The sequence below is a fragment of the Electrona antarctica genome (genome assembly GCF_951216825.1).
Source record: "Electrona antarctica genome assembly, chromosome: 19".
Taxonomy (NCBI): Eukaryota; Metazoa; Chordata; class Actinopteri; order Myctophiformes; family Myctophidae; genus Electrona; species Electrona antarctica.
In genome coordinates, this window is record NC_136800.1 from 25,527,306 (window position 1) to 25,541,541 (window position 14,236).

Here is a 14,236-nt window from a genome sequence, read left to right on the forward strand (position 1 = left end):
CCACTTCCTTCGGTCTTTGGCGTTCACAAGCCAGGTTTGAATTTGATCATTCACACAGATAGATAGAACATTATTTTTTTTTAAATAGCCGATCAACAAGCTCACAACATAGCACATCGTGGCACATAGTGAGCTTGTATATCGGCTATTTTCACAAATCGGATGTATAGGTTTACAGTGCTCATGTGGCCTATATTCTTTTGGCCTTGATTTTATAGAGCTGTATCATGGCTTATTTCTCTCCCAAAAACCTGGCAACACTGGTTTCCTCCACTGAATGTTTTTCTGCTGATTAATCTGATTTTAGATAGGCCTACCATACATGCATTAATCACTTTAAAACTGGCCTCCCTATAATGGGCATCTCATTACAGGCAACCATTTCCCCCTTTCTTTTCCCGATGCAGAGCTTGTGAGCTTGTAGATGTGCTATTCTTGCTATTTTGGAAATCAGGCTTAATAATGTTTAAGATGTTTAAGATTAAGATTAAGGATGACCTGTGTCCACATGCGTTACGGCCCCCTAGTGAGACCTTTCACTGTCGGGTGGAAAGAAGATGTTGGCTTGATGGCCCGGGTATCGGAAAGATTTTGAAAAGGATGACCTGTGAATTACAGCTCTGGTGTTACAGAGCAATGGTTCTTAGTCTGCGACCCCCCAAAATAATTTGAACTGGGCACCCTGATAAGCACTTGGAATGTAGGAGTTGATCGAGGCATTAAGTTGTTTAATTGACTCGGTTCCACAGATAAATATTTATATATTTATTAAATATATACAATTTTGGGCACTTTCTTAGTGAATATAGTCATTTTTTCATACAGTGTAGTCTGTTGGTTACTTTTGATGTGGTAACTGGACTTATTAGTTTTTGTTTTTCATTTTAGAGGTAATAATAATAATTTGGACCCCCTGGTTCAGAATCACTGGATTAGAGCTAAAACAATGTGAAAGCAAGTGAAGGTTGAATAACCTCACTTGCTTTCACGTTGTTTAGTGGTACTCACACCAGTGTTCAAAACAGAGACATTCACTTTTACACTCAATCCGACACCATGTGAACAAGAATCACATGGGATAGAGCTGATACAGGGAGGGCACTTGTCCCTTACCGCCCAATGGTGGTGCCGCGCCTGGTTTGAAGTGTGAACAAAGTTGAAGAACATTCTAGAAGATGCTATCACTGCAATTGTCGTTATTTATCAACGGCTGGCTAATGCCAGGCCCCCAGCCTGCCTGGCATTGGCATTGTGTGTGCCCTATAGATAAGACACACCCTACAGTATGTATACCCAAATGTATTTAAGTGGGCGCGGACTGACATGTTCTCTCTCTTCTCTTTCCTCTGCACACTCTGGCTACAGCAGTATCTGTGACACTATACTGGACTTCTGTGCACAGAATAAAGCTTTGGACCACAGTCAATTTCCAGCTCTCATTATTTCAGGTAACACATATCATTATTTAAATGCGTTCTAAATTATGTTCCCTTCATCATTCGTGCTCTACACCTGCTTGTACAACAAACTTTGACATTTCTCAGATATAACTGTTTGCTGATGTGATGCATTGTCAGTACTATAACCACTAACATTTTCCTGATTCTTGTTCTCCTTGTTTTGTTTTATTTCTGTATTATCCAGTATAATTACTATATTAATGTCTGACCGGCCTCTAAATCCCTCCCGAGTGGAAATACTTTCCTCCTTATAAGTTCCTCACTCAATTATTCTCACTGACATCAATGCATAAATAAATGTCAACAGCACTAACCGACATAAATGTACTAGTCAATATAAGCTGCAATATAGGCTTATATTGCTGCAATATAGGCCTTTAATCCTTCATTAAAACAAATGTTATGGTCTAATACAGTGGTTCTCTCAACCAGTGGTGCGGGGACCACAATTGGTCCTGGAGGGGGTTCCAGGTGGTCCCCAGTTAATCTTAAATGATGGAGAGTTGGTAACCACATGAACCCTTCCCAGATCTTTAACTCTCTCGAGAGTTAAATTATTGTTAAACATCTGCATTATTTATTTACAAGACGCTTACACAATTAGAGAATGTAGAAGAATTGTTATTTTGATCAATGTTTGCCTGTTATCTCTCCTATGGTAGGCCTACCACATCATTACAGCATGGAATTGTGGACATCTTATTCAACGGCAACAAAATATTCGAAGACAAGTTTTGGGTCTGAGAGGCCCATGGCTTAAATGCAGAATAAATAATGGACTCAATTGATATGTAAAGGGTTGGAAACCACTGGTCTAATATAATTCTCTGATCTGACCGTAACAATATGGTGTTATATTTTAAGGTTGTGCCTCAGAAGACACTCCGTGAAGAGATGGCGAAGACGCTGTGCGATGCTGAGCTGAAAGCGCTCTGGCAGTATGCAGTGGATGTAACTCTGGACCCTGATACAGCACAGTGCCAACTCTTCCTGTCTAAGGATGGGAAACAAGTGAGTCACGATGGCATAGAGAAGAATCTCCCAGACAACAAAGAGAGATTCGTTAATTGTGCATACGGCTTAGGGAAACAAGGCTTCTCCTCAGGAAGGTTTTACTATGAGGTTCAGGCTAAAGATAAGACCAACTGGTATCTAGGTGTGGCCAGAGAATCCATCGACAGGAAGGCACTACTCGCGCCAAGACCCACAAATGGTTACTGGACTATATGTTTGAAGAATGCAAATGATTACATAGCTAATGATGACCGTGGTGTCCTCCTCCCTATAAGACAGCAGGTCCAGAAAGTGGGAGTGTTTGTGGATTATGAGGAGGGTCTGGTCTCCTTTTATGATGTGGAGACCAGAGTTCATCTCTACTCTTTCACTGGATGCACCTTCACTGACAAACTCTATCCATTCTTCTGTCCTTGTAACAACCTTGAAGGCAAAAACTCTGCTCCTCTGATCATCTCTCCTGTCGCTGTCACAGCTTAGACTCATTTGATGCTCAGCTTTACATGAAAATGTATCTTTATTTTAACCACATGAACCCTAGCATACCTATTCTGGGTTCAAACATTTGGCAAACATTGCAGATCTACAAGCTCTCAATGTGTCCCGGGAAATGTAATAATAAAAAAAACAAAATAAAAAGATTTAATATTTTTTTGCATATTCGTTTTGTTTTGTTAAAGTGGTTAGAATATATTCCCTGTATTTGAGACTGTTGACATGGCAGTCTCCTTTCATTTCTTGATACAATAACTTGAATACATTGCATTTTATTTTATTCCAAGTTGTTAAGTCCTATGTTAAGTTGAACATGATGAAAATATGATTATGAAATCACTATTTGTAATTTGTAAATGCTTGAGACTGCTTGAATTTTAATCACTTTGTAGTGCAAAAATAAATCAACTTTTTTTTTCAAATGACACAAATGTTTCCTTATTGTGTATCATATGCAAATGTAAAACTTTTAGCTTTGATTTAAAAAAAGTATGACAAAGTTTACACCATATGCCATATGGTGTAAACTTCCTCACTACTAAATGTGTTCAATATTCAATCATCAAACTGGTTCAGGGAAGTGAGCAGGGAGGTGAGCAGGTAAGACATAAAAGTAACAATACCACAATGTAGAGAAACATTCAGTTACAAGTAAAAGTGTATTCAAAATGTTGAGTAAATGGACAAAACTATACTTTTGAGAGCATTCATTCATTTAGGCCCTATATACACTGGTTAATGTTATTAACAGTCAACAGATCCTAAATCAGCCCTGTTGTTAAAAATCAACCAAGTGAGAACAAGGATCATATATCCTAGATCTTTAGGTCACATACTGCCACCATGTGTTAGTATGGTGTAACTACAGTCATCTCATCTTCCAGAACCCTGGCTCTGCTCAATCAAAGACAACCGTTTACAGCCGCTGTGAATTATTTCGCTCTGCGCAGCCAGCCAGCTACTCTGCTCACCCGCTCTCACGTTTAGTTTGGTTAATTCAAGATGGAAACAGCAAAGCTTTCTTACAAGGTTAGTTGCCTCCTGGCTATTATTCCTTCCAAGTTCCTACTTGAGTCTAACTTCACTTGAGTCTTTCTTTTCTTGACTCCTTCATGTGTACCTGCTTGGTCCCGACTCCCGAGGTTCGGTACCTACCCCTAGTCCTACGTATACCGGTACTATACTTTGTTATACAATGTGCCCATCTAAAATAAACTTTTATAACGTCAATTATTTTAATTTGTAAAAAGTTCCAAAGCCTCCCCTTGTTGTTTTGTAGCCCGTCTCCGGACCCCCCGGGTTGAGCTCCTTTGGACCAAAGGAGCTCAACCCGGGGGGTCCGGAGACGGGCTAGTTGTTTTGGTGAGTTGAGACCAGTCAAATCGCATCTCCCCTTGTTGTCCACCAGAATGTATTGGTTCCAGACTGCTGCAAAACAAACCCCTTCCTCAATACTAATGTGAATGATTTGGCTACAGTGCATCCACCACAACATCACTTTTTTTTCTGTGTATCATTGTCAGATCATGTAAGTTGTAACCATGATCAGTCGACTCAAACAAATGATTCAACAGCTGTTGCCAGTGAATAGAACAACCTAATAATGAATTCACTGCAGTTCCATAGTCTAAACAAAGCGTTTATCTGTCCCATGGCCCCATTGGTTCATGTCAGCAAACTGAATCAATGTAACAAAAACAACATGAGATTCTTGGTACTATAATAAAGCTGCAAGCCATAACGTATCCTTACATTATTTTGCTTCATTACTGCAAGTGACGTTTTGCACAGTTTGATGTGATTTGGTAGTTAGATTAAGTACACTACAGACTGAGACACATCAGATTTGAAACCAAACCACCTCTGAATGTGGCTCATTGGATTCCAATCTGGATGTGGCACAGATCTGATTCATGCTGGATTTGGCTGCCAGTGTAAATGAAGCCTTAGATTCTCTGCCCAAACGAGCTGTCCTTAAGTTACAGCTTTAACCGTACAGGTGGCAAAACTACCACACTCTCATACTGTAAGCCCAAGCACAGCAACAAGACCTTTTGAACCTGTTGGGTGGAAATCTTGTTCCAAAACCATTACTTGTCAGAAAATGATACAATCAAGTATGTCGAAATATAGGGCATTCTTTTATGGGGGGGGAGATGCAAGGTTTCTGCCTGACAGGAACGATTACATTGGGTGTCCGTTTAGTTCAATTGTGAATGAACAGACTTCCATGTTTGTGTTCTTTAGGATGAGGAACGGGTACGTCTGGATAAGGAGCATCTCGTTGCGTGTCTGGAGAGCCACAAAGAAGGCAGCGTGCAGACTGACCACATCAGGTACCAATGCTTTTAGCCTTTCCTTTTATATAAGAGTTCTTCACATTTGTATTTGCTTTGTTCAGACTTAAAAACAAAGCAAAAGCACTCACTCAGCACTCATGTTCTGTCATTGCCCCGTCAGGCACCATCGTACGTCGAAACGTGTCCAGACTGAGACGCATCTCAGTTTTGTATCGCATTTCAAACCACCTAGGAATGTGTTTGGAATCCGATTAGCAACCATTTGTTTCCATGTGGGTTTTTACTTTTTTGCATGTCAGAATTTATCAAACGCGTCCGATTCCAATCAGGATAGCCCACAAACTTTGCCTCAACCATTTGTAGATTTTATCCAAACTGAGGAAGAAAACAAAACGAGTGTATTAAAGTCTTTACAGAAAAAAAAATATATATCTGTGCGTCTTTCATAAATCTGAACACAACCCTGTTTTCTTCCTGTGTCCCAGGTCGCTGTCCGAGGCCATGTCTGTGGAGAAGATCTTGGCCATCAAGGTTAAGATCATGGCCAAGAAGTGTTCCACCATCAAAACGGATCTGGACGATGACATCACCCTGAAGCAGAGGAGCTTTGTGGACACTGAGGTGGACGTCACCAGGGAGATCGTCAGCAGAGAGGTGGTCTGGACTCGGAGAACCCAGACCACCGAGGTCTGGAGAACCCAGACCACCGAGGTCAGTTCCAACCTCCAGTCCAGTCACGATTATGACATTCCGGTTCTGCTTATCGATTACGGTTCCTAACGGTTCCATGAAGTCTAAACAAAGCCTTTATCTGTATCCCATGGCCCCATTTAGTTCATACTGTATGTCAGCAGCAAACTGAATCAATGAAACAAACACATGAGATTCTTGTTACTAAAGCTGCAAGTCATAACGTAACTATCCAGGTATCCTTTTAGAGAATAAAACATTATTTTACTTCATTATTTCGGCTCCAAGTGACATTTTGGACAGTTTGATGTGGCTTTGGTAGTTAGATCAAGTACACAGACTGAGACGGATCAGATTTGAAACCACCTCTGAATTTGGCTCAAGTCACATTTGTAAAAACACTTGTTTGTGTTTAGACTTATTTCAACAAATTGGAATCCAATCTGGATGTGGTGCGAAGAACTTTCTTAAACGCCAGTTGCCGTTGCACTCCCCCGCATGGTGCACCCCGCCTCCCCGGCATGCATGACAGGCGAGCAAGCGCTAAAACTAAAGATATATAGATTGCTATTGCCATTTTAATGCGGTGTATTTGCGCTACATTGGGCCACTACATTGGGGGGTTATAGGCTATAATATACACAAAAAACTGATAGATATTGCAATAATGAAATTAGAAGGCTTATTTGTGCATGTACAATGCTAACTTGTGGGGTTATATTAGCATATAGCCTACACAGTTCAGTAAAAAAGGAGAGATGGATTTCTATTTGAATGCAATTATGGAGCTTATTATCAGCGTTGGTGATTTTTTTTTCTTTTTTCAAGAAGTGTATATTTGTATTGCATATTTGTATGTCTTTAAATGTTCTGATGAATTGAAAATGGAGGACCCATATGTAAACAAGTCTTTAGTGCTTTTTCTGGTTTTATCCTCTTAGCAGATTTTGTTGACCTTTACTTTCCTTGAACTGTACCCATTCTGCAAACTGAATAACATTTTGTCCATAGGAGCGGGGAGGCGGGGTGCGGGGGAGCTCAACGGCAACTGGCGTTGAAGAAAGTGCTTTGCGGATGTGGCACAGATTTGACTCCGGCTGGATTTGGTTGCCAGTGTAAATTAAGCCTTAGATTCTATGGTCAGGTAGGATCAGGAAGGTCAAATCACAATTTATCCTCTGCCCAAACGAGCTGTCCTTACTCAAAATTTGAAATTTCGTCATTTGAGTCTCAGACTTGAAAGTTGTGCATAGCGTTAACCGTAGGTGGCAAAACCACCACACTCTCAAGCTCAAGCACAGCAACAGGACTTTTTGAAGGTCACTGTTGGGTGGAAATCTTGTATGTCCAAAAAAAATAGCTTGCAGCTTGTAGATCGGCTAAATTTGCTACAATCAAGTACATCGAAATATAATAGTGGATTCATTTTCCGGGAGTGAATTATGGAGATGCAAGGTTTCTGCCCGACAGGAACGATTATGTTGGATGTCCGTTCAGTTCAATTGTTCTTGTTCTTTAGGATGAGGAACAGGTACGTCTGGATAATAAGGAGCATCTAGCTGCGTGTCTGGAGAGCCACAAAGAAGGCAGCGTGCAGACTGACCACATCAGGTACGTCTGGATAATAAGGAGCATCTAGCTGCGTGTCTGGAGAGCCACAAAGAAGGCAGCGTGCAGACTGACCACATCAGGCAACTCTGCTTTTAGCCTGTGCTTTTATATAAGAGTTCTTCACATTTGTATTTGCTTGGTTCATACTTCATAAACAAAGCAAAAATAAAGCACTCACTCAGCACTCATGTTCTGTCATTGGCCCTAAAGGGACACCTTTCGGATCTACAGTATGCCTTCTACTCTGATTATTAAGGCATTATAAACTATACACTTTTTCCATGTTGCCGTTCAAGTATAGTTTTGAATAATCTGAGAAATGTTCGCCCAAATTGGATTTTGAATATTCTCTTCATGTTCCACTTTTTGAGCTGTGCATTCAATACGTTTGCATCATTTTTGTTTGACTGAAGTTGTTTGCGTTACTTCTGGTTTGTTCATACTGCAAATTCTTTGTCATGCGATTTCGGACTGAAATGTGTCCAGACTGAGACACATCTCAATTAGCAACAATCTGTTTCCATGTGGGTTTTTTACATGTCAGAATTTATTTATTTATCACATTCCAATCTGGATAGGGGAACAACTTTGCCTCAACCATGTGTAGATTTCATCCGAACTGAGGAAGAAAACTAAACAAGTGTATTAAAGTCTTTAACAAGGGCAATAATAAATGAATCTGAACACAACCCTGTTTTCTTTCCCAGGTCGCTGTCCGAGGCCATGTCTGTGATGAAGATCGCAGCCATCAAGGACAAGATCATGGCCAAAAAACGTTCCACCATCAAAACGGACCTGGGCGACGACATCACCCTGAAGCAGAGGAGCTTTGCGGACGTCACCAGGGAGATCGCCAGAGAGACGGTCTGGAGAACCCAGACCACCAAGGTCAGTTCCAACCTCAACGTCACGATTATGACATTTTTGTTGCAGATGAATTGTCAAACAAATGATAGTGATTGATTTAATTGTTAAGATGGTGGACGTGTTGAGTGTTCTCCGTCAGTACAACATCCTGAAGAAGGAGATTGTCACCAAAGGAGACAAGGTGATATTCGGGGAGTTCTCCTGGCCCAGAAATGTCAAGACCAACTACATCATTTGGGGGTAAGGCTCACGTTGAACGGCTGGAGAAATGCATTCTGTAGGCCTTTAGCAACAGCAATCTTAGTGTTAGGACTAGGAGGCTAAAAATGCTTGAACTTTTCCTGGTCCCTTAATATAGTATAGGCTCCAGGTTCCACCCCTCTTGTTGTAAGTGTGTAAAGTCCATACAAGTACGGGTTGTGCCCAATGTTCCCCCTAACGTGTGTGTGCGCGCGCACAGCTCAGGAACGTCCCGTGCAGAATAAATCTGTGTAGCGCATAGAGTGCACATGAACAACACCAGAGATCTAATCTATCTGTGTATTGTAATTGTAGTTGGGTTTCTAACTTTGCCAAGTGGTTTGATTCTGTTGTGTTACTTTGTCTGCCTAACTAACTATCCCCCGGTTTGCAATCGTCATTGCATCGTGCGTGCGCGTTCTTCGCACAGTGCCACTGCCATGTGACTTATAAGGTTGATGTCATTAAAGGGCTCATCACCTGACTCCTGAGTACATGATGACATGAATATTAGCTGTAGAAGCACCTCATTTTAAGATCGGGATATCACCTGGACGCTTTGTGCTTGGGGAAAGGTGTTAATTATTTTAAAAATGGGGGTCAGATCAACATGGAACGTATTCTGTACTGGCCATATAAGGAGCATGTCTTGAGTATACAGGGTTTGATGAGGTCAGATCAACAAATGGAATGTCAGAACAGGTGAGCTCCATACAGTATATGGAGATCTAAGGGTGGTAGTGGGGACATTGTCTTGAGTGTACAGGGTTTGATGAGGGCCCAGGTAGGGCTGGGCCTTAATTTTCGGGCCCGTTGAGAACTCTAGTTTTCGCCATCAATAACAGTGACTCCAGAGTCCAAACCTGTCTTTTTAAAAGTTATCTCTTCTGTTTTCTTCTTTCAGAACTGGGAAGGAGGGGCAGCCCAAGGAGTATTATACTATTGAGTCAATTTTGTTTTTGCTCAACAATGTGCATCTCTCTCATCCATTGTATGTGCAAATGGCTGCTGTAAGTCACTTGGAATAATTCTTACCATCATCGTACACTTGATTTGAAATGAACCTCTTTCCTTATGCCAATCAGTTATGATAAACAAAATTGGAAAGGAATTGTACTCATGTATTTAATTTTCTTGTTTAAAATAGAATGAAAACTTTCCAGTCGTCAGAAGACGTGATCGAATTGGCCTACTGTTCTATCTCAATGGCGAAAGATGTAAGTGGTATTTGACTATTGAACTGAATGTCAGCTTAATTTGTTCCGTTTCACAGTGTAGCTCTGCCGGTGTCTAGCCGCCTATAAGGTCAGCCTGTAGTGTTTGTATGTCCAGAGCTAATCTGAACACTGCTGAAACGATCTGTAAAATTTCTTGTGCACGCTTTCAGCGGCATAACTAGACGTCACGCAGGCTGGTCTCCGCCCCCCCCCCCCCTCCGCATGTGTGGTAGTAGCAAATATTCAAACGAGAACTTTGAAGGCCGAACAGCAGTTGAACATTGGTCAGTTGGTCCTAAGGGATAGACTTACCGTGGGTGAAAACAGCCCAAACTGCATTTTTGTTTTGGGGCGCCCTCGCCTCTTCTAACTTCCTCTGCGTTATTAGCCTACACTCCACCACAGCTGTTGGGCAGGGCACGTGTGTGCTAGCTGCAGCCACCACCGGGCTCCACCAAACTTTGGTCAACGCCACTGTCATTGTCATCTCCGCGTGTATGTATTTATAATTGTATTTTACAGACGGCATGGGTGGGTTAGCCTGGCTAATAAGCCAGACTAATATCACACGGTCTGGCTTATTAGCCAGGCTACGGGTGGGTGGCTGTGGGCCCCAAATGCCTCTGGACACCAACGCAATTGCGTTGTCTGCGTCATGCTAGTTACGCCACTGCACACTTTTATGGACCCATCTGACCACCCATCTGATCACCTAACGGATGTGTGCAATTTCAAACCCTTATTTAAATACATTGGATCAATGGACCTAACTTAGTAGGCTATACTTTTATAATGTATTGGTATCATTAATGTTATTAAAATCTTTGCCAATTATCAGCAGGTCCACATAAATCCTCACAGCGTCAGCACACCGGTCAATCATTGCAATAGTTGTTGTAGGGTTAATGGCTAACTCACTCCTGTGTTTTTCTCCACAGCGACTTCACCAAGCATCGACAGAAGTGCCCCCATAGAAATAGGTTTGCAAAGGCCAACCCAAGGTATGCTAGGACGTGTAATTATTGCAGAGGATTCATAACTCGGCACCCTTTTCTACTATGTTTGATTATTAGGCCTACTTATATATCAATCTATGCCACCTATCTAACACTTAATCTAAGAAAGTTAATGGCTGTATTTCTTTTCCTTTCTTTTTCCTTCTCAGTCAAACGAGCAGCCGATGAAGTATCACCTGAGGCTAAAAGACCAAGGGTTGAGGTAAATGGACAAACCTTTTTGATCTGATAACTTGGTATTCATCCATCCAAGTTTTGTTCACTTGAACCTTAAACTTCAGCCCTACGTACAGTATATACTCTGTCATACAATGAGCCCATCTACTAGCTCACAACTCGATTTGTGAGCTTGCAAAGATGGGCTAATTTCAATATTTTAGAAACTTCTAAAACGGCAATTATTTTTGATTTGGAAAAAGTTCCAAAAAGTGGGAGGCCATGGTTAAAGTTATTAATTGAACCATGAAGAATCCGCCTCCCCTTGTTTAGGTCATAGAGTTGAGACGTGTGTGTGTGTGTGTGTGTGTGTGTGTGTGTGTGTGTGTGTGTGTGTGTGAGAAAACCCATAAAAAAGTAGAATTATGGAGATGCAAGATTTCTGCCAGACAGGAACGATTATGTTGGATGTCTGAAGCAATGATATGCATTCAGTTCAATTGTGAATGAACAGACTCCTATGTTCTTGTTGAATAGGCCCACAAAGACGTCAGCGTGCAGACTGACCAGATCAGGTAACAATGCTTTTAGCCTGTGCTTTTATATAAGGGTTCTTCACTGTGTGTGTGTGTGGGGGGGGGGGGGGTAGTTTATGGGCCTTCCAGCTAGAGCAACTGTTTTCTTGTCTCTTCGTCTAGTATTGAGAAAATGCCCAAGACGCCCATCAGTCTGTTGCAGGAGTATGGGACACGGATATGCAGAACCCCAGTGTATAAGCTGCTGAAGGCCGAGGGACAGGCCCACTGGCCCACCTTCACGTTCCGTGTCTCTGTGGGAGAGATCCGCTGCACCGGACGAGGGCACAGCAAGAAGGCCGCCAAGCACAAAGCAGCAGAGGCTGCTCTGAAGATGCTCAAGGGAGGACTTGAGCAGAGGGCTCCATTGTGGTTGACGTTCCTGTTGATGGAGACGGGTCAGTAGAATGATTCATGATATTCGTGGTAGGTAGTAAGCATGTGACGGTTCTCTGTGTGTCCGATCCGGTTTACTAGATTAAACTGGATCATTTTATGCGGACCGACTGAACCGGCCATCATTATAAATTGCTGTCCAATTAAAATGTAGCCTACAAAAACTGCACAGACGGCGTCGCTGGTACGGAACCTGCGTTAGTTGCCTACGGTGTTAAATCCTCAGTGTTGTATAAGCTCATATTGCAACCCACAAATGGGTCTCGACCCAGTGTTTGGGAAACACTGTTGTATCCAGTCTGTCCTCTTCACTACTTCAAAAGTGCAGCACATAACTTCAAAAGTGCAGCAATTTTGCTGAAACTTTACTATTTTAAAGAAACGTCTGGTGTAGAGAGTATACACGTACGAGGAACGCTCTAGGCACACTCCTCGTTCGTGCATGACACTGTTTATCCCAGAAGAATTTAAAATAGTAAAGTTTCAGTGAAAATGCAGTGTTTTTTTTTTGGTGTTACTCTATGACCAATTTGTAACATTTAAAAAATAAATCTGTCTATGAGCACTGCTGGTGTAATACTGTATATTATCTAAAGATTTATTATCCAGAAATAAAGTTCAGTTTTTAAATCAAATAACGTGTCCATTTTCTGTTCTTGCAGGTGAAGCCAAAGACGGTGACCTGTTTCTGAATGTGGAAGGGAACCCACCTGTGAACCACACTGAGACGCTCACCTTTAACAACCCCACCAGAGGGATCAGGAAGAAGCTGGCTAAGGCTGGAGGGGGTACTGATACTACCGTAGTATCAGAAGCAACTGTTGTGTGGAGTTTTGCAGATAGAACTGCATAATAACAAAGCAGTGACCATATGCAAACTACATCTAATTGTCTCCACCAGGCCGAAGGCATGAACGCAGCCTCCAATTTCTGTCAAATATGGTACGCACATTTCCCCTACGTTGGAGAACAAATAATGCCACCCTTGGGGCACATTTTTGCAAGCAAAGCAAAACATGTTTATATTACTCCTACACATATTGTCCAAACATTCCTGACCTGGTGGAGACCTGTGCTCCGAGGAGCACTTTTTCTAGATTTCAGTTCATTCAAGACAACAATTATCAAGACATTTCACTGCTGTGCCTAACGGATGCAGTCAATTGAAATACTGTGTACAATCAGAGACTGATATGGCACATTATTTTTGTTAAAAAAATAAAAAAGCTATTCAGCCATTCAAAAATAGGAGATCTACAAGCTCAAAAGGTGTCATGTTGCAACATGTGAGCTTGTAGATCTGCTATTTTGGGAAACGTTTGTGAAACATCTGGGTGGTAAAAGATTGATCTTTTAACAAATTTGTATGACATGCCCAAATAGGAAAGCTAGAGTTGAAGTGGTTAAAATGTTCCTGTATGTGAGACTTTTGAAATCTAGGATAGCCTACTGTACATTTATTTCTTGGTACAACTTGATTGTATGTAATTCATTTAACTTTATTTGAAGTCATTCAAGTATAATTTTTGGGAAACGTTTGTGAAAGATATTGTGAGGAAAAGATTGATCTAGAGTTGAATTGGTTAAAATCTTCCTGTATGTGAGACTGTTGAAGTCTACGCTAGCCTACATTGTTTCTTGGTACAATAACTTGATTGTATTTAATTTATTTAATTTAAAGTCAGTCAAGTTTAATTACTTACAAAAAAGAAATTCTGATGTACTTATGTAATTGTTACCAATTATAAAAGATTATTCTTGAATAGAAGACTTCCTCACTGGTAAATATTGTTCAGCCTTCAAACTGGTTCAGGGTTAAAATCAGTTTTGGAAAGTAACTTAAGTACATTTACTCACGTACTGTGAAAACGTTGGTTTCTTGTACTCTGTGTGACAAGTTAGATTGTATCTCTGAAAGAAGAATGTGAAGGAAAGAAGGTTGAGCTGGGAAAGACAGATGATCCAGACAGATGATCCAAGAGAGACAAGTGAAGATTCAGGAGGTCAAACACTCCATTGATCTCAGTAAGAAAGATGCAGACAAAGAGATAGCAGACAGTGTGCAGGTCTTCACTGCTCTTATCAGCTGTATCGAGAGAAGCCAGGCTGAGCTCATTAATGTGATTGAAAAGAAGCAAAAAATAACAAACGGGCTGAAGGCTTCATTAAAGAGCTGCAACAGGAAATCACTGAGTTAAA

At 41.3% G+C, this 14,236-nt stretch overlaps 2 protein-coding genes across 2 annotated transcripts; both read left to right on the forward strand.

Annotated features, from left to right (window-relative positions):
• Positions 1–1,368: 1,368 nt before the first annotated feature.
• Positions 1,369–3,357, forward strand: LOC306943193 (E3 ubiquitin-protein ligase TRIM39-like). Its single transcript, XM_079529396.1, has 2 exons — positions 1,369–1,448; positions 2,325–3,357. The coding sequence occupies exon 2, from the start codon at positions 2,355–2,357 to the stop codon at positions 2,952–2,954; it is 600 nt and encodes a 199-aa protein (XP_079385522.1). The 5' UTR covers positions 1,369–1,448; positions 2,325–2,354; the 3' UTR covers positions 2,955–3,357.
• A 485-nt stretch (positions 3,358–3,842) lies between these two features.
• On the forward strand, positions 3,843–13,805 carry LOC306912578 (uncharacterized protein). The gene is made up of 13 exons (XM_079488912.1): positions 3,843–3,998; positions 5,217–5,305; positions 5,755–5,980; positions 7,479–7,570; positions 8,278–8,458; positions 8,547–8,677; positions 9,582–9,687; positions 9,825–9,894; positions 10,833–10,895; positions 11,060–11,112; positions 11,604–11,641; positions 11,765–12,039; positions 12,700–13,805. Exons 1-13 carry the CDS (start codon positions 3,972–3,974, stop codon positions 12,888–12,890), a joined length of 1,542 nt encoding a protein of 513 aa, XP_079345038.1. The 5' UTR covers positions 3,843–3,971; the 3' UTR covers positions 12,891–13,805.
• The last annotated feature ends 431 nt before the right edge of the window (positions 13,806–14,236 follow it).

What these genes read in the sequence shown, in the direction of transcription:
- LOC306912578 (XM_079488912.1), top strand. Translation starts at nt 3,972, where the DNA reads ATGGAAACAGCAAAGCTTTCTTACAAG. An exon ending in GTGCAGACTGACCAGATCAG is followed by an intron (nt 11,642 to 11,764) that starts GTAACAATGCTT and finishes CTCTTCGTCTAG; the next exon opens with TATTGAGAAAATGCCCAAGA. An exon ending in GTTCCTGTTGATGGAGACGG is followed by an intron (nt 12,040 to 12,699) that starts GTCAGTAGAATG and finishes CTGTTCTTGCAG; the next exon opens with GTGAAGCCAAAGACGGTGAC.
- LOC306943193 (XM_079529396.1), top strand. Translation starts at nt 2,355, where the DNA reads ATGGCGAAGACGCTGTGCGATGCTGAGCTGAAAGCGCTCTGGCAGTAT.